At 53.2% G+C, this 21,622-nt stretch overlaps 2 protein-coding genes across 3 annotated transcripts in view; one reads left to right on the forward strand and one right to left on the reverse strand.

Annotated features, from left to right (window-relative positions):
• Positions 1-21,622, forward strand: part of LOC122387407 (rhophilin-2-like) — a 74,722-nt gene that overhangs the window by 42,259 nt on the left and 10,841 nt on the right. Inside the window, exons 1-5 of one of the 2 annotated variants that reach the window (XM_043377574.1) lie at positions 1,344-1,492; positions 16,770-16,885; positions 17,388-17,522; positions 18,465-18,540; positions 19,533-19,610. In XM_043377574.1, coding sequence (XP_043233509.1) covers positions 1,427-1,492; positions 16,770-16,885; positions 17,388-17,522; positions 18,465-18,540; positions 19,533-19,610 — 471 coding nt within the window. In that variant the 5' untranslated portion in view covers positions 1,344-1,426. Of the gene's footprint in view, positions 1-1,343; positions 1,493-16,769; positions 16,886-17,387; positions 17,523-18,464; positions 18,541-19,532; positions 19,611-21,622 lie in introns of those variants that run through there. The other variant, XM_043377573.1, reaches the window with a different exon arrangement.
• LOC122387408 (EF-hand domain-containing protein 1-like) lies at positions 11,808-14,184 on the reverse strand. Its single transcript, XM_043377575.1, has one exon. It carries the CDS (start codon positions 14,037-14,039, stop codon positions 12,168-12,170), a length of 1,872 nt encoding a protein of 623 aa, XP_043233510.1. The 5' UTR covers positions 14,040-14,184; the 3' UTR covers positions 11,808-12,167.

The raw sequence follows: 21,622 nt of genomic DNA on the forward strand, positions 1-21,622 counted from the left end.
TCGGAGCTATAAATAGTCTGGTCATATTAATGACATTTAGGCCTCAAGTACGCTGGATTGTTAGGAGTGTTTCTTTTGCTGGGCTGTTTTGGGCTGCTAACGTAAAATCTAAGTGTTCAGCATTCGATGGTCGTGACTTTCGAAGGGGATATGGATGTAAGGGTAGTAGATCTTATTGCATTCCGTTAATCGGCTGATGATAGTTTTTTTTTCTTTGTGAAGCTGATCAGATCATGTCATACCTACGTTGCATGCAGTTGATGCATTCGTCCGTAGAAATCCGTTGCATTGGGCCTGTGGCTCATGCAATGAGGGACAACAAGTGTTCGACAGTCCTGGCATGCGTGATAATTTGGGCAATGTCGCTAGGTTTTTAAATGGTCTTTCAGGGGCCCTGGCACCTGGAAAGCATTTATCGGTCAGCCGTGCGGCAACGTAGTACAGTGCGACCAGCATTGCTTCGAAGGTCGGGCATTTAATCCATTGTCCTCGTCCTGTACCTGATGTTCGTTTTCGAATAAGTGTCCGATGGCATAGACGGTAAGGAGGAAACTCCGGCTCACGCCACGCGAGTGAATGCAGAAAAAAACGAGCCCCTTCATTCAGGCATGCACACGTGTTAGCCAACGGTCTATTACCTCTCAAGCCTGGCTCACCAGCTGCTAGAAGGACAATGCCATTCTGAGCGAAGGTATATGGAGACCAGTCGAGTCGATGATGATATTTGAACCGTTTAAATGCTCCCTTTGTTCTGTTGATTGAGTCTTTGGGTGGTCACTTTGTCTTGTCCTTTCAGTGAACCCCATAAAATATTAATCAGTCATAAGTGACTGAACAAATATGTCGGTCAGACCCTGGCCCTGTTCGGAATTTCTCAGAGGGGCACGGTCACCCTCGGGCCGGCCTCTGCGCCGTCGCCCCTGACCTTGTTCCGGTGCCGCGGACCGCCGCCGTCTCGGCGGGCTGTCCGGCAGACCCAGGGCGTGGCCACGGGTGTGGACCTTTTCTCGTGTCCTCGCCCGGTCACCTCTGGACGGCCGAGTTGGTGTTTTTGTGGCCACGGCCACGCCAAGGACAGGTCTGTAAAATCTCCGCCGAAACGGCCCGTGTCTGGCGCGCTGGTACGTCGCCGGTGACCGCAGCACGCTCGTTTGGCGCTGGACCGTGCCGACCCGGCTCTGACCGGACGTGTTTCTCACGCCTTGGAGGGCGGGCGCCGGTCCGGAGACCCAGCCTCGGCCCCGCGGCGACCCGCCGCAGGGTAGTTTCGCGCTGACCCCGCGAGGCGGCGCTGTCGGCGCCGGCCGGCTGACCGCGGCCGGCGCGGCGCCGAGCGCAAGTCGGACGGCGGCCGGCGGCAGTCCCGCGACTGAGAGCGAGTGAGGAGGTGTGCACGTGTGTGTTCCGGCCAGGAGCCGCAGCCGTCATGGGGCTGACTCAGGAGGCCATGCGAGCCATTGTGGAGAGGGCGACCAAGAAGGCTGCAGTGAAGGTGAGGACTGGGAGACAGACGATCGGCCACGGAGGTACCGCGTCTCTCCCATGTGTGGGTGCTTTACGAGCGCACTGTGGTGGTGGCTGGTCCACTTGCCAGCTCCACCGTGTATATGCCATTTGTTGGTGGTGTGTGTGCACTGTGCAGTGTGCAGCCTGATGTCGGTGATGGTCTTATAAGAACGTGTCTCCTGCACGGACATTGTAATCCGTTGTGATGATTGAGATTTGATCGGGGGCCGTCCCATCCATCTTTGCCCGTTATGACAGAGCAAAGCGCATGAATATGCAAAGCGGAACGTCTTCCAAACTGCCCAGCTGGTTACCAATGGAATAGGCTAATTGGATTTATCGACTGTCGTACACAGGTCTTGAGATGTTCAGTCGAACTATTAAGACATGATCTTGAAATACGTAGCTTCTTTCGGAACTTACCAGCAGACTGTTTCAAGCTTAAGTGTATATTTTCTTGGTTGATATACGCATTATTTCTTCATGTTATCAAAATGATTCAGGCTCAACCTTCTCGTACCGAATGTTTCCAAGTATCCCTACTTTCTGGAAGCACCTGGACAAAGCCTTGCAGCTGGTGTCCCGCTCATTATTCACACATTTCGACCCCTTCCCGCCACCCCAGGTGGTCGGCGCACCTTCACTAACCCTCGCGCACCCTTTGGTTTCGGCCAGCAGACCGAGAAATTAGCCTCGGCTGCTTTTTGTCGGACAAGGACAGGTGGTCTCCGTACCGGAAATAAGACGACACGCACGCGCCGCATGTCAAACGGGGTTGAAAGGCCATGTGCGGCTCCGGGGGCGGCGCTAATCGATTGTGCGTAAAAGAACGCCCGCTCGCCTGTAATGGACGGCTTCCTGTTATTGTTTGTATGCTCAGTCAATTTCGTCTTGGGGTAACTCCTTCTCGCTTTTATTTCAAACGTCCCTTTGCACTCGCCGTGCGGTCATACCAGTTTTGGTGCTGAGATGCTTACAGTTATTTGAAGCTGTAAACAGGAGTCCTCTTGTAACTTGTAGACTATTGTCATTTGTTCTTTCGCTGTATGTTCTGTATATTCGCCTTGTAAGCTGTCTCGTATTGTTCCACTACACTGCTGAATACCTTTATCATTGTTTTCGGATAGGCACACAACTCGAACGCGCAACTTACCTGCTTTACTTGCTTTGATTACTTTATAAATCCGGACCTAGAATCAAAATGAAACTGCAGCCTGTTGAAAGCATGCATAAAAGCGTGCTATTTACTGGTAGCCCGGTAAGTTGGCCAATGAAATGGAATAGCTCTGCCTGAGCGATGCATTGGCAACTGCATACTAATGCGCAACACCGGTGCGTTGCGCAGTCAGCGCATAAATACACATCGTCCCCGACCCATAAAGGATGATCGTACAAAAAAGTCCGGCGCCAAAAAATCTGGGACAAGAGGCCGACTGCAAGTCATACCGGCAAGATGGTAGACCGAAACTTGACTGTCCTCTGCCGAATATCTGCCATTCGCTGTTGGGAATTACGGACGGTTATTGAAGAAATTCTGCAGACTTTTCGTTTTCTTACACACTATGAAAATATGCCGGCTGCTGCATTTTGGCTAATATGTTTTAAGTGTAGATTTACAAGAGTGTCAATGAAGTTCTTACAGCGGCCATTGACCAGTCTGCCCCAAAATATGACTTTCGCTTGCATTATTCAAACCTGCTCAGTGCTCACTGAACCAAAGTATCTATCACGACGCCAATACTGCATGCACAATAAGCCACACGAAGGGAAAGGGGCAGCCTTGGCAGTTCCCTCATTGTTACACCGGCGTGTCATGTCTATACGCTGCCTGCACGGCCACGAACAATGCCGCCATCGGCTCCCATATCTAGGCGGGCCCCCGATACACCGCGAACTGACCATCGCGCTGCTCGTGCCAGTCACGGCGCCCCACCCCACCCCTTCCGGGCGTCCCGTGCCCCCAGTGAGGCCTCAACGCTCGCCTTTTGCCGTGGCGTTCTCCGAGTCTTGTTTCTCGTGTTTGTTTTCGCCTGTGTTTCTATCGGGACACGAGTCCGTTCACGTTTCGATAGACACGTGCCTGGCAGTCAAGCAGCCCTGCCAATCCGTTGTTGGATTCAGACCTTGGTGTGAAGGCCGTGCTTGCCGACGCGGTCACGCAGGAGAGAACAACACCATACAGCCGTCTGATCGCTGAGCCGTCTATCGCCTCGCGCCGCGCCGCCGAGTGGCAAGGCCGCCACGGGCGCGGTCGGGAAGACGTGACACGGCTCACGGCTCACGGTCCGTGGGTTTGTGAGTTTTGACAGACCGGTCGTGGGTCACGACTCGTGCCGGTGCCGGTGCCGGCGGTGGCGGCGGCGGTAGTAAGTCGCAGTACCGACCGGCTCGCTCGCTCTGCGGCGGCGCGGGCGGGACTAGGTCAGGCCCGGCCCGGGGCGACCACCGGCCGGGCGGCACAATGCCGGTTGAAAGCCGCCGGGGGCCGGTGCGATCGGCCTCAATGGAGGTCGAGGGTGCGCCGGTCGCGCCGTTGCCAGTCACGGGGTTGGCGAGGCTCGCTGGAGACACAGACAACAGCCGGGTTCGCTCGCACGGGGCGGCAGCAGAGCGACTGCAGCTGCGCGAGGGCGGGAGGGCTGGCGCGCACAATCAGTGAAACACCAGCGGTGTGGTCGGAGTCACGCAATAGACGCACCACGATGAGGGTTGCGACAGAGCGGAGTGCGTGTGCGCGCGGTGATGATCACCAGGGGCCGTGCTGGACGTACCCGAGACGTGCGTGAAGGGGCGGTGACGTGCTCCTTCTGTGGGCACCTGGACACGCGGGACACTGACGCACCCCGGCCGCTCCCACGCGCGGGCCGCGTCACGCAGAGTTTGTGTCGCACGAAATCTTCATCATCTGCCCATCGTGAGGTCCGTTATTCTCATGGACCTCAAGTGATTGTCACGAGCTCATCAAATATCTAGATTGCTGGAAACTGTCGCCAAATTTTCTCACACTCGGTGATAGGTTCCTGCATGAGGGTTCTCATGCAAACAGTGGCAAATTATTCACTCGATTTGAAAAAAGTGTGCAGTCTTCGACTCGTTGATTTATAGTTTGCCACAGCCCACATTATAGATAATTTAGATATGCGATTCTCATCTGGCCTTGAATTCATCCAGACATCCATAGGTGGCTTCCATGATGTGACCTTGTCGCTGTCTTATCTCCACTCAAATCTGCTAAGCACCCATTAGCTCATCGACGTCACCAAGCTCAACTAACTGTGAGAAGCTGGCTCCATCTCAGCTCAGATATCCTTACACGGTTAACCTCGTCATCCTGGCTCAGTGTTTCCCGGCATGAAGCTATCATGGTGGTAAGGCTTACTCACCTATCCCATCCCATCTCCGCCCTCTCTCTCTCTCTCTCTCTCTCTCTCTCTCTCTCTCTCTCTCTCTCTCTCTCTCTCTCTCTCTCTCTCTCTCTCTCTCTCTCTCTCTCTCCCCTTTTCTCCACGTTCTCTTCCTCTACATCTCTCTCCGGCTCTCTCCTTGTAACTTAGGTACCACTTAGCTCACCTTATTCTAGCCTACACCACCTTACCTACGCTCATCCCTCTCCACGTCGCATCCACTCAGACTCAGCTCGGCGGCTTAGCAGTGTCGTGTAGCGACCCAGAGCGGCTCCAAACGGGTCACCGCGAGCCCAAACCGGTCCCCAGCTCCGGCCCGGTACCTCGCCAGTGCCGCCGGTGTCGAGTTCGACTCGCGCTCCGGCCAGCCCTCTGACCGGTTCGTCCGGTTCGCGAGCGCACCTCGACGACGGCGAGACGAGTCGGCCCGTGCCGCCGAGCGGAGTCACAGTGGCTAACAGCGAGCCAGGACTTAGGAGTGGTGATTATTTTATAGATAGGTGGAGGCGAGAAGCTGGATGCATTGAAATGTGCAAAGATAGCCGTCGGAACTGGTACGAGACAGTTATTTGTTATCAGTTTGATGTCGAAATGAGTTCGTTCCAAGTTATTTAGGGAGATTCAGCGCTGAATCTCCCTGAATCAGAAGATACGCAAAAAGATGCTCAGAAATTGGTTGTTGGCAAAAGAAGAACAAATTATTTTTAAAGATTAGATTTAAAGTCTAAAAAATGACGTAACAAAAGATAAGCCCATTCCACTAAGCTGTCTTGTCCTGAGCGCCTGCCTAGCCAGAGGCTCAGCCCAGCACTTGAGCGTCATGCGGTTGGGTGACCTGTCGCGCCCACGAAGGCCAAAAGGATCATGAGGAACATTACACGTGCAGCTGTCTGAGCCCAGAATGAATCGGCCGTCCGGGCGCCGGGCCACAGAGGCGACATCCAGGGGACCTTCGAGGAGCGACTCCCTCCAAGGACTCGCGCTTCCAGTCGCGCACCGCTGGAACACTTGCAGCGGGGATCGGCTTGCGTGCGCTGATCGTCATTCGGAGTACGCTCGCTCGGAATGGACGACACGCGAGTTTTGCGTTCGGTATCGGGTCGTATGGCACGGTTGGCGTGTGGTAACCGCCATATGTAGATCGTGACCCTGGGAAGTCCGCTATACTGTGACAGCTCCGCAGGAATGGTTCGTCTTCCCTTCCGTCGATTTAGCGAGGTCGGTAGGTGGGAGGACAGCGCGGCTCCGGGAAAGAATGCGTGGTATATGGGAACGCCATAGCTACTGCTACCTGCAGTGACAGTGGGGATTTCCGCAGCTACCCATCAATAATAACTTGTTCAGCGGAACTTCGTAGTAATGTTCTGCAACTTCTGACTGAAAAATATTCCTTCCCAACTTCCAAGTAGTATCTACGTCACCTTAACACCGACTCTGGCGTCGTTCGTGGATGGCGTGACGGACTCAGTGTCCCTGTGGCACCGTTCGGCGGCGTCGTGACGGTCCGCAGACCTCCCGTTCTCTCCCTCTGAGCGACAGAGCGCCACTGGACACCATGGGGCGGCCCCTATCTGACCATCGGGTCGCGCTCCGTCGGCGCCGGTCACGGCCGACGCCGCCGACGACGGACGCCGTACCCCGACCCCAGACGGCCCGCCCCTCCAGCGATCCGTGACCTTCCCCCTTCAGCGACCCGTGACCTCCCCCTGCCCCACGGTGGCGACGGAGGGTCTTTATAGCTGGCCACCGTCCACTCACCGCCGTCCACTCACCACCGCCAGTGGAGTCCGGTCATGAGGGTCGGTCACGCCTCGTTGGCCGAGACACGGCAGGTGCTGGTGTGTTGTGGTAGAGGGGGAGGGGTACAGAGGGAGGGAGGCATCTGCTGGCTCCCCGCGGTGCTCCGTAGACACGACGCAGACCACAAAGGAACCGCCAGTGCATGGACGGAGCTAGAGAGGTAGCATCTTTGCATACGGTGTGCGCAACGACGGTACGAATTGAAGGAAATCATACCCTTCGATCCTAGTTCAAAGACGTAGCTTACGACTACCAGCTAAGTTATGTGTGTTAATCCCACAGTCCGCTGATGTACGGGAAACCAGTGCAACTACGGTACACAACCACGCATCCTCCCACCGACACCGGTCTCTGGTTTTCCTTCCTGGCCCGGTCGGCCGGCGGGCGGCCGTCTGTTCCGGTAACCCCGGGGTCAGGGGCGGTAGGTACCCGGGACCGCTGCGGAGCGCGTCACTTCCGACAGCATCCTGTCTATCGAACGGAGGGGTGGAGTCCTGTCACTCAGCGTCCGCCGGCTGGCTGTGATGCGGTGTGTGGGTGTGCGTTCGCTAGACAACCGCGAACGTCGCTTCCGAGACGGCCGATAGTGAAGTTCGAAGCTTCCGGATGTATGCGGGAAGTGGTAATGAGTGAGAGCGATAGGTCGATGAATGTATCAGGAAGTGGGATTTAAACTGATGATGCATATTGCACAAGCCAGTCGATGGCATGCACTGTTTGACTATCTTATCAGCTCACTGCCGTTGATAGTGGTTTAAAAACCGGATGATAGCTACTTTCTGATTGATAAGTGTGGGCGACAATCTTCTATCACTGGATACGGAAACGTCGCGCAAACGTCACACAGTGAATCACTGCTGATGGCCTGCCTCTCCCTGAACCGCGACCAATAATCTCCGTTGATGCCGGATGCAGTGTGGTATGACATCACCTGTGTGACATCACCCGTATGACGTCATCACGCGAGCTCTGTGACATTTCTGCGGAGTTGAGTGGCGATTGGACCGGATTGAGCTTAGCAGTCTGCCTCGCCGTACTGAGATAGGAGATGGGAGTCACGTCCGATCTATACCTCAGGATGGCGTAATGTCACTGCCGGACATTGCTAACCAGCGGTCATCAAACGTGTTTAGAGAACTATTACAATGAAAGCTGCACGGGAGTGTTCTTCGTGGCGAAAATGCAGCTTCGTGAATTTTCTCCCGGCGCCCGAGAAACTGACGAATGGGTCTTTCAGTTGGATAATTGTGATTTGTGAACGCTTTCTTCCTTCGGCTATTTGTATTGCATGCTGCAGGTGCCAGGTGGCTGAGAAAGCCGTCGCTTATCTGGAGTCCATCAAAGGTGTCGAGAGTAAATGCATGCCTTCCGTGTTGCAATCCATTACGGGAGGCGCACAGATTTTCACGTTATTCAAAATGAGAATTAATTATCCCATTTTGTAGCCACAAGTCACCTCAATCACACAATGAGCACATCAGTTAATCCTATCTTAATCACTTAACGAGTGATTTCGAATTTCTATTTGCACCTATGAGTCATCAATCCCGTCAACAACCAGACTCCCGAGTTACAGTCATCTCATGGGGAAACGACGACCCCACCGATTCTGCTTGCAGTGTTCGGCACCCAGGTCAGACCGGTGTGACTTCAGTCGAGATGTGCTCAGTACGGACCATAGAGGCAGAGTCCGCGCCGGTCCGAACAGCCAATCACCGCGTGACCTCATGACCTGACCTGACCCGCCGGCCGCCACTACCAGCGACCACGCGCCTTTCACAATGTGTCCCAGGAAGACGAATTGGTGCGCCCGGCGACATCAGCTAATAGACTGTAGCGCTTTGGCTAGCTCTGATCGCTGCATTCACTAATGGACCGTGACGTCTCACAAAATCTGTAACGCGGTCGTTATGAGCTAAAATGGGCGAGCTGAACTGAGCCAGCTTATTTGCGGTATCCGTGGGCGACTTGCGAAATGAAGATGTGCCAACGCCAGGGACAAAATGAAGTGCTTTATAAGTATGGGGGCCATGTGGGCAGAGCACGATTCAGGCAGCAGCTGCTTATCCACAAAATGACTGAGTAGCGAATACATCATTGCGTGGTAAAATAAATAGAGGTGCTGCGCATCGCCGAAAAGCCATGTGTCAGCTTTACGTGTTTGTTTTGTCATAAATTATCGAAACTATTAAAATCTTCATTCCGGGTCATTATTGTCCCGCAGGAAAGCTTTGAACATACAAACGATGCTCATGAGAGCAAATGATGGCTTTAATTTTACCTAAACGTTTTCTCTGAAACAATCATCGCTCATCTCGCCTATCATTCAATCCCTCATACCCCGCCAACCGCTACACGCTCCAACGGTACTCGCCACCCGAAGAACAGTTGCGCGAAAATATGCGCCCATCGGCGACATTAAAAAACATGACCTCGTCGAATATTTGCACAAATTTAGGAACCACTTGTCTGTCGCAGCTGGAAGCTCTGGACCGTTGTCTTCACACTGAGGAGGCACGTGAATATTCGCTCTGATCGCTTATGTCCCTTAGATAAGTTTGCCTCGCGACTGGGATGTGTTTCACTCTAGCTTGCCACTCCTGTGCTGACTAGGTTAGTGCTCACTCTCTACGTAGCATTGATTCTCAAGCGACATCCCCTGTCACCACTGACCACACCTCGGCACCGCTCCCTACTATATCCGAGGAGGTCCACTTCTGAAGCGTGAGCGGAGCGGCAGGAGCGCCGATTTGGGCCGGTCGCTGTCCGGTGTTGGCCCACCTGCCGTCACCGTTCGGCAGCGTTCGGCTCTGTTCGGCTGCGCCCAGCTCTGGCTGCTCCAGTTTCGCGGCCGACACCCGGGACTCGGCTACGCGTCAGCGTGAAGAGGTTCATGAGAACGAGAGGACGTCGGTGTAAAATGGATTCATTGAGCTCAGTGTTACGTTTATTTCCTAGATTGGTAAGAAACACGGCATTTTTCCGCTTTGCATACTTGTGCTTCTGTTTGTTCCTGTCCGTTTTTGCTCGTCAGTCGCCATTCTTTCCTATCGTCTCCGTCTCGCCACATTTCCATCAATCTATCCTCAATGCTCATTACCGTCTCATCTCTTCCCACCCTTGTCCTTCCGTCTCCGTCCTTCTCCGTCACATCTCAGTCCTTCCCCTTCCGCTCTCGTCCACTATAGTCCTGCTCGTATCGTGCATTCTATTCCATGCCGCCCGGACACCCATTCCCGCCCGTCCCAGTCTGTCCCCGCCACGGCGGCAGCTGCAGTATCGGCCAGCGCGGCCTTGGCTCCGGCGTGTGTGCCGTGCGAACCGCCGGCCACCAGCGGTTTATCACGCCCTCGCTCCGCTGGTTTTGACGGCGGCAGCGCCATGGAGGCGGCCCGAAAATCGATGACGGCTGACTATAAACGATGGCGTCTGATGACGATGTTTGGAAAGTCTGCGGACCGCCGCCGACTGGGTATCGGTCGCAGGTGCGCGGACCAGCGTGGTCCGATCCCATGGGAAGTGAGATCTGTCCCTGCCCTGGAATTTACCTGTTCGGGGTATGAGAGGCTGGTGTAAGACGCGGGACACGGAATTCTACTAGAGCGTGACGTATGGCAATGGTTTGGCAGAAATGACGTGTGTTCCGGTCAAGATATTGGGAAATGCGTACTCGTAATCACATTCGTGCTGGTATGTCCGCACGAGGAATTCCTTTGAGCTTGCAGCTTCTGACCCACTACATTACATGCATTTCACTGTTATATTCTTATGAACAGGAGCTGAAAAATAATTACTAGAATGGTTTCCTAGCTCAGAAACCACACCAAAACTAGTTTCGGCGAGTCCGGTTTACAACGGTAGCCAAGTGTTCCATTTACACCGTGCATGACCCACTGACATCTCCAGAGAAAATCCGACCACCGGTCTACGATATCTGGCTGTACGCGGAAACAGAACCGGCCGCCCAGGTTGCAGTGGCCACTGCAACTCATGATGCATTTACCGGCTTATTTTCTACGAGTCAGTAGACCGGCTGCTGCGAGGCTGTTACATGGCACGCGTTTCCTAGAACACGATAAAGAACTGGTCATGGGATACCAACCTGGGTCGTGCAAACTGTGTGCCTGGGATACCTGCTTAATAAATACCGATTGCACTTTGCAGATGAACATGGTGTTACTAAAATCTGCAACGGGAGAGGACAAAGACCTCGCTCAGTTTCAATGCACTCAATTTTTACTCTACTCCTTCCCTCTATACGTGCACCGTGTTTACTCGAAGGCTGTTGCACACAGAGAGAAAGACATCGCTACTGGATTAGTCTGTGACGTGGTTGTGAGAATGTCTGTCTCTGTGCTGCCTGTGACCGTCTGGTACCCACGCCTGTCTGAAAGATAACTGCCTGGTTCCCTTACCAGTCACCGGACATACCTATTGAACATACCGGACTAGCGCCGGGCCACCATCGAGCGCAGTAAAGCCACGACCTCTGTAGACGCTCATGACCGAGGGGTCGCGTGACCACGGCGCCGGGTCAGCCGACCACATAGCGGGGTCGCTCACCGGCTGCGCCATCGCCACCGTCTGCAGCGGTGGCCCGTGTGGTAGCGCAGACACTGACCGGCGCAGCGGTCGACCGCAGAGCAGAGCGTCAGCTGCGTTCTGCATGCAAAGAGCCCTGTGCGGCGGTGGATAACGGCGCACGGTGCGCGATTCGCCGCGGCCTGTAGCGCGATTCGGGGTTACCTCGGCGGCTCGGCGGAGGCTCGGCGCTCGGCGGTGACGGTGACGGCGCTGGCGGTCGCCACTGCGGTCGAGTGGCGTCTGTTTTTGGCTGCTCGCCGTGTCGGATCCGCAGGTCGGAGACGTGCTCGCCTGGCACGGCGCCGGACGCGGGGGCGGTGAAAAGTCATCGGTGGGTCAGCGTGCCGGCCGGTGGCGGACGCGGACCACGGGCCGCGGCCGGACAGGGCAGCCGGTCCGGTCCGGCGGCCGGCGGCGCCGCTAGGAATGCCAGAAGAGCCACCGGCCGCCGGCGTGGCCCACTCTCTCCAGCTGGATGGATTCGAGACACGAGATTATGCAGCGTGCACAAGCGGCTGATTTGCAGCTGTATTGGGTCGATGGCATGCAGCTTTTTTGGGTCGGTACAGAGTGCCGACGAGCACTGCTGGGGTAGACGGGACACTAAAACGGACAGATTACTGCGGTGCTCGTGACTGCTGAAGCTAATGATTTATAAGAACAGGGGACTTGACGTGTAAGATGGGGCTTGACAATGTTTGTCGCGATTATCACCGTGCTCGCGATGGGCACTCGCGGCATCACATGCAACGTTCCTAGCATGTGCCGCTTTAAGCGCTTATCGTTCCAGTGAACACAACGGCACATTCTTGTCTATCGCTAACTGCTAAGCCGCCTCGCTGTTTTGACCAGCCGCACCCAGGGCTGCAGCACTCAGTCACACCTCTGTACAGCATCCTCACAGAAGGTCACCTTCCTGGGATCCAGCGTCTTGCGCTTCATGTCGGCACACGTCTCGGCCATGCCCTCAGCTCTCGCCCGCTGCTGCTCCTTCTCCGCCTGAGCCCGCTGCTTCTGCTCTAGATACTGGTCCACGGGTGATCGGTAGCCAGGCTGGTTCATGTCCGGCATTTGCGAGACCTGCACCACCTCTAGGCCCGGTCCCGGCGAGGCAGACCTGGCACGGCCCTCACGCTCGTCTCGCTCGTCGCTGGCGGCTCCCTCCTCAGTGGTGCACACGGGCTGAGCCGTCGGGTTTGCCTGGAAGAATTGTCTCAGGCTGGCGATGGTACCCTCCAGGCCCACCGGGTTCGCCTCGAGGAACTTTAACACGAATTGGTCGGCGTTGACGATCTGGAAGCGGTGATTGTAGATCTGGAGCGTAGCCCCGATGCAGAAGTCTCGGAGTGTGAAGTAGACTGGGTGCTCCTTGGTGCTCTCTGGCTTGTCAACGCGTCGCCGGTGCAGGAACTTGCCTCCGATGACGCCAGAGTTGCGCAGCACGCGCTCGTAGATGGAGATGGTGTCGTCGGAGGGATAGTAGGAAATGATGAACCTCCTCTCGCGGTGGTACGGCTTCTGTGACTCCAGCACGGCTTCGAAGCGGAGGATGATTCCATCGTTCTCCAGGTACTTCATGTAGTCTTTCGCTGGCGTCTTTAGCACGAGTGGCTCTGTGATGGGCGGCGGCTTGGCGACCCTCTTCTCGAGTCCCTGGGCACGTCGGGTGACATCGATCGGCGTGAAGTCCGTCATCTGGTACTGCTCACGGTAGTAGTTCCTGGTGAACTCGTCGCAGTCGTAGATGAGGAAGCGGCTGTTGTAGATGCAGACCGTCTCGCCGATCTTGAGGTCGGTGTCCAGGAACCAGACCTTCACCTCTTTGGGTGACACCTCGAGGCTGATTGAGGGGAACGTCAGCGAGTGCTCCAGCTTCTTGGGCACCCTCTGCCGCCGGAGGAAGCACGGGAACGGGTCGCGGCCGTCATTCTTCGTGTGCACCTCCAGGATCTCGATTGTATCATCGGCTAAGTAGTATAACAAGACGTACTTGCGAAGCTCCCCGTACAGCTCGTCGCGGTCGTCACGCACCACGAAGAAGCGCAGCACCTGGCGATCCATGTGCAGGAACTGTCGCAGCTTGTCCCACTGCGACGGCGTGACGTAAGAGTGCGGTCTCAGACGCATCTTGCGGTCGTGGATGTACGGGTCGTCAGGCGTGGAGGGCTCAGCCTCACGCAGATCGATCCCCTCGCTCTCGTACAGCTGACGGGTGAACGGATCACAGTCGTAGATGTGGTAGTAAATGCCGTAGAAGCAGACGTCGTCCTGCACGTCAAAGTCCTTCCAGTGGTAGTACTCCCCGGCATCGTTCTTGGGGACGCGATGCCTTCGTAGGAGTTTGCCCTGTGGAATGCCGGCGTTGTCCACAGCTGGCTCCATTATGCAAATGGTGTCGTCTTCCAAGAAGTATAAAATATGAACGAAACGTACGCGATACTTCTCCTCTTGTGAGTTAGGCGTGTTTTGTTTGAAGTAAGCCAGAAACTTGAGTACCTTCTTGTCGTATGCGACGTAAGACGGCACAAATCTGGCCTTGGGTCCCCGCTTGGATTTAGGATCCCCGTATGTTAGAATTGGGTCATGATGAGATAGCTCGTCGAGCATCCCTTCCAGGCCCGGTGCGGAGTCGGCGCATCCCAGTGGTCCTCCGTGACCTACGAAGTTGTAGCCGTTCTTAAATCCGCAGAGCTGGCTTCTGCCAAATCGCATCTTGGTTGGATCTTTTTCGGTAAATTGCAGCATTCTGAAACAAGATTATAGCTATAATAATAACTAAGCAAATTGGCAAATTGAGTCGTGATTGAAGTCGACAATTTTCTTATTGATGTTAGAACATCAAAGGCTGCACAAATAGCATGTGCTGTCGTCGGTCCCTTCGCTCAAAATCGCCGACATTCGCCATTTTTGTAATTTAAAAAGGAAACTTACGTTTCACGTGCTAATGTTATAAATGTCCTTCAAGCTTTATCTTGACATCGTGCTATTCAATATGGAATGACGGCAGTGTTACCGCACCTTTTGAGCGCGGACCAAGGGCGCGATATCGAACTATTATCAGGGTAGTGTATCCAACCTTTTTTCACGATGAACTTTTTCGATTTTCGAAGCAAATATAACCACCAAACAATATTTCATTTTGTATGGCTTCACTGAAATGGTAGCTGGAACCGGTATCCTAATATCCGACATCCAGCATCTGATACTTGCAATACGCCGGCGCTTCGTGGCAGGTAGTGGTCAGACAAAGCATTTAGAACCGCGTTTGCAAAACAACGACGTGAACAAATTGCTTGTAGTGCGAACCGTTGCAACATACCTTCCCAGCGTTGCGGCTGGAACGTACAGCCACCGTCTGTTGTTGGTCGGCCGTGTGTCTTCCCTGGAACGTCTGACAGGCCCCGGGCTGCAGTGGGAGTCCCTTCCGCTAGCCACCGTCTCCAGTCGCTCTACACCGTCTGCCGTCACCCCTGCCTGGCACCGAGCGTCGTCGGTACCCGACCCCGTCCGACGCACCTGTTTGGTCGATGTTCTAACGACTGCTCGGCGACGTCCGTCGGTCACAAGGCGCACCGACAAACATGGTTCGCTCGGTGTTCCCAGCTGTTGTCTGTTTGGTGACTAATGCCGGCCGATTCGCATCAGGCTAGTTTTATTGTACGTGTTCTGTTATAGAATTCTCAACCCCTGGGATCGACCGACTCGGACGTTCCTCTGAAGCGTGTTCGACCAATGGTTTCTCCACAGTCTGATGTTCCGTATCGGTGCTAAATGGTGAGCAGTAACTCAGCTGAAATGTTCCACCTGAACAGCCGACCGATGTTCAGTCGTAAACCGCAGAGCGGCGCGGCGCTCCCCAGCTGGGCTCGAGCCCACCGCTCCGGATGTCCGCTCCGGGCGGTGGTTTCTCTCTCGACAGACGAGCGCCGGCGACCGAGCCGCGGCCTAGATTCCGTCTCGGTCTCTGCACCATTGTTCGACGACCTCTGGCGCGTAGATTGCACCAGAGCTCTCCGGAGCAGCAGACGGCCTCCTCACACCACCCGGGCAGAAAATCGCTCTCCGGTGCAGCCGCCAACAATGGAATAATGAATGTGGAATGTCGGACACCGCTGTGCGTTGCAGTGCGGTGTGTAAGATTTGTGGTGCGCCAGAAGATAGACGGTGGGGATGGGAAGTTGACCTCCACGTGCATCGGGATGAGAAATGCGTGTTGTTCGGCGCTTGTGGTCGCTACCTTTTTGTTTTTGCCCCTTGCTATATATGATGCTACTGAGACAATTCAGTCGCCCGGACTATATATGCTTCGTTGCAACTCCATTGTGATAAAGATGAACTGGCATCGCTCGCCGGTCACTGCAGTCGCCTTCCAAATCTCGCGTGCTCAGGCCACAGCCATCAGCGATTTTACCGTTATAGCTATGATAAAGAATGTCTCTCGGACCGGTCAGGCCCTGGGTGGGTCTCAGGACCGCGGAGACGTCTCGCCACGGAGCCAAGATCGTATCACCACAGACACCGCTCATCCGCCCATGTCCGAATCCATTTGTGACCATTCCCTGATAGGTATGTGACACTTCCAAATTAAGGTCGGTCACGCTGAAAAATCCGTTTGACAGGAGCTCTAACACTCCGCTGTGCCAGCGCGAGGAGTCACAATCACGCAGTCACGTTTTGCAACAGCTGAGTGGGTCTCAGACCGCCAGTTAACCCCGCTGACACAGAAACGGTCGTGGACGCCGCGCGACGAGAGGTAGCGCTCTGGCGTAATGCAGTAATCCCACGAAACACAGGCCCTGGGTCATGGGTCACGGGTGCCGCGGCGGTGGGGCACAGAGCCGTAACGGCAGCCTCGCCGCGTGCATCGTGAAACGCGCCGGGAAGCCGGGCGCTCGGCAGTGCGCCTTTCTCGGCTATAATTGCTTCGATTGACTGTCGGCGCGACCGGTAGCGGGGCGAAAAATCACTTCCGTGTGTCGTTACTTCACCAATTACGCAGGTGCTGTTCATGTTATTGGGTGTCGGATTAATGGTGCTGATTAAATGTTGTCAGCGTTTGGGGCTCCCGGGTCCCCGTCGTGGCGTGCTCCGCGCTCGAATCGGAGCCCGGTGAAAGTGTGATTTGTATCGTACGATGAACCGAGCCTAAAGAGCAGTTTTTTCCAGCAGTTCGCTAGCTGTTGTAGTGTAAAATTGATATAACGAATCCTGTCCTTCGGTTTCGTATGTGTAATCCGATTACATGATGCGATTGGGGAACTGATTAGAGTTATTCCCGTAATCGCCTTTTCTTTCACTCTTTCTCTCAGATTCCTATTTTGTTTCTACTCCTCGCTGTAGTTAATGTATGTATGCTTCCACATTTATCCTCCATATCGCCGGCCCGTATTACTCACCATCCCATCATTGCGTTCAATTTTCTCCGACTCTGGTGTGTGTTTCCGTCCCTGACCGTGTACCTTTTTTCTGTTGCAGGGCTCTGACCCCCGCGCCGCCACGTGCCGGGGCAAGCTCCAGCACAAGCGGTCCAAGCTGAACCAGGACATCAACAAACACCTGCTGCTGCGCCAGGGAGCCGAAAACCTGCTCAGGTACGCGAACCGCTCTTGGCTTCTCTAACACTGAATGGCATCGATACTCGCCATCGATTTCTTTAGATGGGCGGCATCGGTACTCGACATAAGTTAGATGAAATTGATAGTGTTGTTAATTTCAAGAGAAATAGTGCAATGTCCGTTGTTCTCAGCTGAGATGGAAGGAGAGGTTACATTGCTTTCTGGGGATACTGGATCAGCTCTGTCTCTCGAGCAACTCGTGCTCTCAGTCATGTCAATGACTTGGCTCCATTTGAGTCGACGACCACGATTACCTAAAAGATTGGTATCTAAAGATGAGATAGAACAGCATGGATATTGTAAGACATATTTTCAAGCAGAAAGGCGTCGATTAGATTGCACCGACATGTCCTTAAATGTGTCCAGATCACGCATCATGTAAAAGCAACATTTTCTTTGAATTATCTCCCAACTGGCTTTGTGTTTGAACTAATTTATCAGCCACACTGATCTACCTCGCCCTCTCTGTGTGATCCAGAGCCGCGGAGAATAAGAAGGTTCGCCAGGCGGTGGCTCTGGAGCTGAGTTTTGTCACCTCCAACCTGCAGTACCTTCGAGAAGAGCTGTCAGATCTGAACAGCTCCGTCGAGATCTACCAAGGCCAGGACAACAGGTAAGCCATGAGTCACGGCTCGCTCTGGAACGGAGCTGCTGGAATTAGGCCGTAGTGGATTGGCGGAGACGCTGTAGTAGATCGACCCTTCTTGCTAAACGGGAAGAGAGATCTGAGGGAGTTGTTATGTACATGAGTTGTACTATGAGTTGATGGTACAACTCATGAGTTGATGGTACTATGAGTTGATGGTACGCATGTGCCTTTTTAATCTTTTTTTTTTGCATGGTCTGAATGCACGTCATATGCTAATTCCTTCCAAGAATCGATGAAATCTCGCTGTAACGGGGCCCTTGGTCGCCTCTTTCATTGTCTCGGAATGGCGCAGTCTCACTTGATCCGGAACTGCCAGGGCATTTAAAACCCTTTTTTAGCCTGTTGATTCATCTTACATCGTTTGCTAAAGCTATTGTTTACTAACGTGCCCAAGTGCCGTTTGTTGTTAGCTGCTCATAGTAGATTTGTAGATTGGTATTAGCGCCGTCTTCACGAAAAAGCATGAATTACTTCTGAAAGTGCGGGTCTTTTGATGCACGGACCAGTCACAGTACTTATCGTTCGGTTTACTATCATGTAAGGCACGAACCCGATTTGGAAGCACATCGCATGTCCAATAAACGTAAATCTTCCATAATTGATGAATTTTGTTGGCTTGATTTACGGTTGGTATCTCATCTCACGCTCAAGCAGCACATTATTTACGAGATTATGATGATAGGCACGACTAGGTGATAATCTGCTTTTCCTTTTACGCATTATATAGTGGAGTCGTTTCATTTATTTCGGGTGAAATCACGTTCGGTGCTTCAACCATAATGTTACCGAATGTTTTGTTGACGGCTGATATGAATTAATCTAAGACTTCTTTTTCTATAAACAGATGTGTTGTTTTTTATTCATTTTACAGCCCGTCTGATGTGCTTTTGTTTTCTTTTTTTTCAGTGGAACACCGTACATTCCTATGATTCCGTTTGGACTGAAGGAGACGAAATACATCGACTTCGGAGACGCTTTCAAGGTACGAATCGATACACCTTCTAACACCTATTGTAACCCCTCATCCATGATTTCACGTCCAAGGCTTACCGCCACCTCATGGTATAAGCCTCATCAATATGTTGATCGCCTTGAGCCGCTTTTTATTGGCGACCAGGCGTTCTCGGAAAGGCCGCTCCCCGCTGTGGTCTTCTCAGAAATGTCGGCTTGTCATGACAGGCATCCGTGTACAATCTGCTTAAGTGACAGCATGGGCTTTTTCGGGAATGCGTTAAGCCGTGGGATCTTTTTTCGAGTGATAAATGAACCTCTGGTGTTTTATACTAAGTGTTGATTTGGTGTTATTTCGGTATGTCAACGTACAAATTGTATGATTTCTTCCAAAAGTGTTGTATAGATGAAACACTTAATTTGTTTATAATTTGTGTTCAAATTTCGTACAGGCTTGAATGATGCCTAGTATACTGTCATAACACAGCTGAAGTTCGTGAGGACTGAGACTGATAAAGCATGCAGATTGCAGATGCTTCCATCCTATCCTGTCACTGCCCTTGTATCTTTTATCAATGCTGATACATTTCCTCGGTTTTCTGTCCGAATTCGCGGGCCCGAGCCGCTCCTGGTCACAGCTCAGGTTATTATACTGCACCAACTGGACCTAGTGCTATATGAGGAACGCACGTGAGCGATCCTGGCTGGGCACGGTCATTATCGATCGATCCATCACGGACCTCCCCGGACTGCGAGATCCATGGATCGCCTTAGGTCACGTGACTGAGACAGATCGGATCTCATTAGGAGTGAATGGAGCACGACGCCGCTCGTCCAAAGCGCCCATTTCCACCGTGTTGGAAAGAAAGGCAACTTCCGGGGGCGGGTTCTTTCCCATGTGTGATTCAATGGGCTTGATAGCGTGTTTGTTGACTGAGTGGAGTTTTTGTTGGGGAGAAATTCTGCTCATGTTATGTCGCAACCGTGGTGACAGTTACACAATGAGCTTTCGATACGTTTCAGGACTTCATTCTCGAGCACTACAGTGAAGATGCTGAGAAATATATCGGCTCCATTCAGGATTTCACCGACATTCGACAGGTAAGTGGCTACCGAAGGCTCTATTTCGATAACTCAGGAATCACGTTCGTGCGTGTGGGAAGAACTCATTGCCAAACATTCCTGTAAAACTAACCATGGCTTATCGGCATAAAGCAAAGTAATAGCTTGCCGAAGTTATTTTAAGTGTAACTAGGCACACAGCGTTCGAGATTTTCCCTCATGTAAAACACGCTCGTCGTCGCATGCGGGAGGGAAAGCCTCACGACGTTGCAGCGACACTGGGGGACTTTCGGCACGAACTCCGGAGTTTTACCATGAGGATAGCCGAACGGAGTGTCTCTCCGACTGGACCTGCTGCGTTCCGGTACCGTTCCGACCCGTGTCGTGACGGGACGTTCGGTAACGTGACACTGTTGTGACGTGACGTGACGACTGGCATGACGTGACACAGTCCTCCCGACTCTCACTGGGACCGGCGGACGGTGAGTTCTTCCCCCATACCGCACCGTCCCACAAAGGCATGACTCACCCCCCTAACCGCTGGACATAGGCTGCGGACCGAGCGGAAGTATAGGCCCTTCCGCCGCTCGGCGTCTAGCGTTCCCTCTGTACTGCCCCGCCTCTACAGACGAGGCTCCGGACCGCCGCTGCTGTCACCGTTATACAAATCAACCTCCAGGCCGACGGCTAGGAAGTAATTGTCGACGAAATTACGTCCACGGGGTCGCACGCACTCGCTAGTGTTTGCTGGCTTGTTTGACGGCTTTCGCGAGCCGGCTTCTGGCTAGGTCGATGTTGACCAATCTGTCTCGGGTCCCATGTTGGGTCCTGTTGTTGGCCGTTCGGTGACCTGTATGTAAATGCGGCCGATAACCTCGTGGCCGGCTGGGCCGTTTTCCAAAAGATCGGTCACTGGCACCGAGTCCAGTTCTGAGACATTCGGCGGACGAAGGACGACTCGAGTCAAAACGAGCCTCCGCGGGCCGGCTAGAGTCTCCCTGGAGAGTCACGCAGCTCGTGAGATATGACGGGACGTGCGGCACGATCCCGAGTCGAGATGTGCCGGTCAGACCTGTCACACCATGTCACGCCGTGTTACTCGTGACGGGAGGCTCTGCAATAGTCGGCCGGCCGGCGGGAAAGCCAGCCCTTCCCACGACTCTAGATGCTCTGTTTGTCCGCTATTTCCTAGTGCTGCTCGTAAATAAGACCTTCAAGGACAATTAGCTACGATGAGGAAATAGTGGCCCACGATTTCACGCTATCTGTGATCATATCTTACACGGAAGGTCCTCGCATTGCTCCATGCTGAGACGTAATGGTTTCGATAATCGATTCCATCTATCGGGATTTCTGATTTGTGATTGACAGTCTTCCATCTTAGAGGAACGTGCTTCGGGCTAGCCATTACGGCACGAATTGCCTCAATAGTTACGGAGGCTGCCTGATGATATTGGTGTTAACGATTTGACGCAGCTGAGATATTGGTGTTAATGATCTGACGCGGCCTCGGGCAAATGATTATTCATGCCAACGCGTATGCCGTAAAGGAAGAGTTTGGCGCTTGGTCTATTTAATTGTGTTGGTGATTTGCTAACAATACGGGTACCAAAGTTAGTTTCTATTTGAATTGAAAAAAAAGTTTTACCATGTCTGAGTGTTTAGCCTCTTGCTAAGACATTTCGATCTAGCGCAGCGTTTCGTCGCGCCCTTGCATGCTGGTTTTCAAAGTGTTCATGCGTCACTATTACGTGTCAACGTGTAAGGTGCATTATGATGTTTATTATCACTTTATAGCCTCACCATAGACCGCTTCTAATGCTGTGTTCAAGTCTAGCTGCACGATAAAAGGTCATGACAAAAACAATTGTTTCAAAAGGTACACAATTACCTCGGGAACACTACTAATTATACGGTTTTACACCGATCATTTCCATCGACAACAAGAGTCCTTTCCCATGTAACATGGTTTTTGTTTTGCTTACCTCTGTTATTATCTTAGCCACACCACTTTATGTGCTCATTAACCCCATATTCATTGACTCTGTGTG

Source organism: Amphibalanus amphitrite, unplaced genomic scaffold, assembly GCF_019059575.1.
Source record: "Amphibalanus amphitrite isolate SeventyFive unplaced genomic scaffold, NRLGWU_Aamphi_draft 000286F_arrow, whole genome shotgun sequence".
NCBI lineage: Eukaryota > Metazoa > Arthropoda > Thecostraca > Balanomorpha > Balanidae > Amphibalanus > Amphibalanus amphitrite.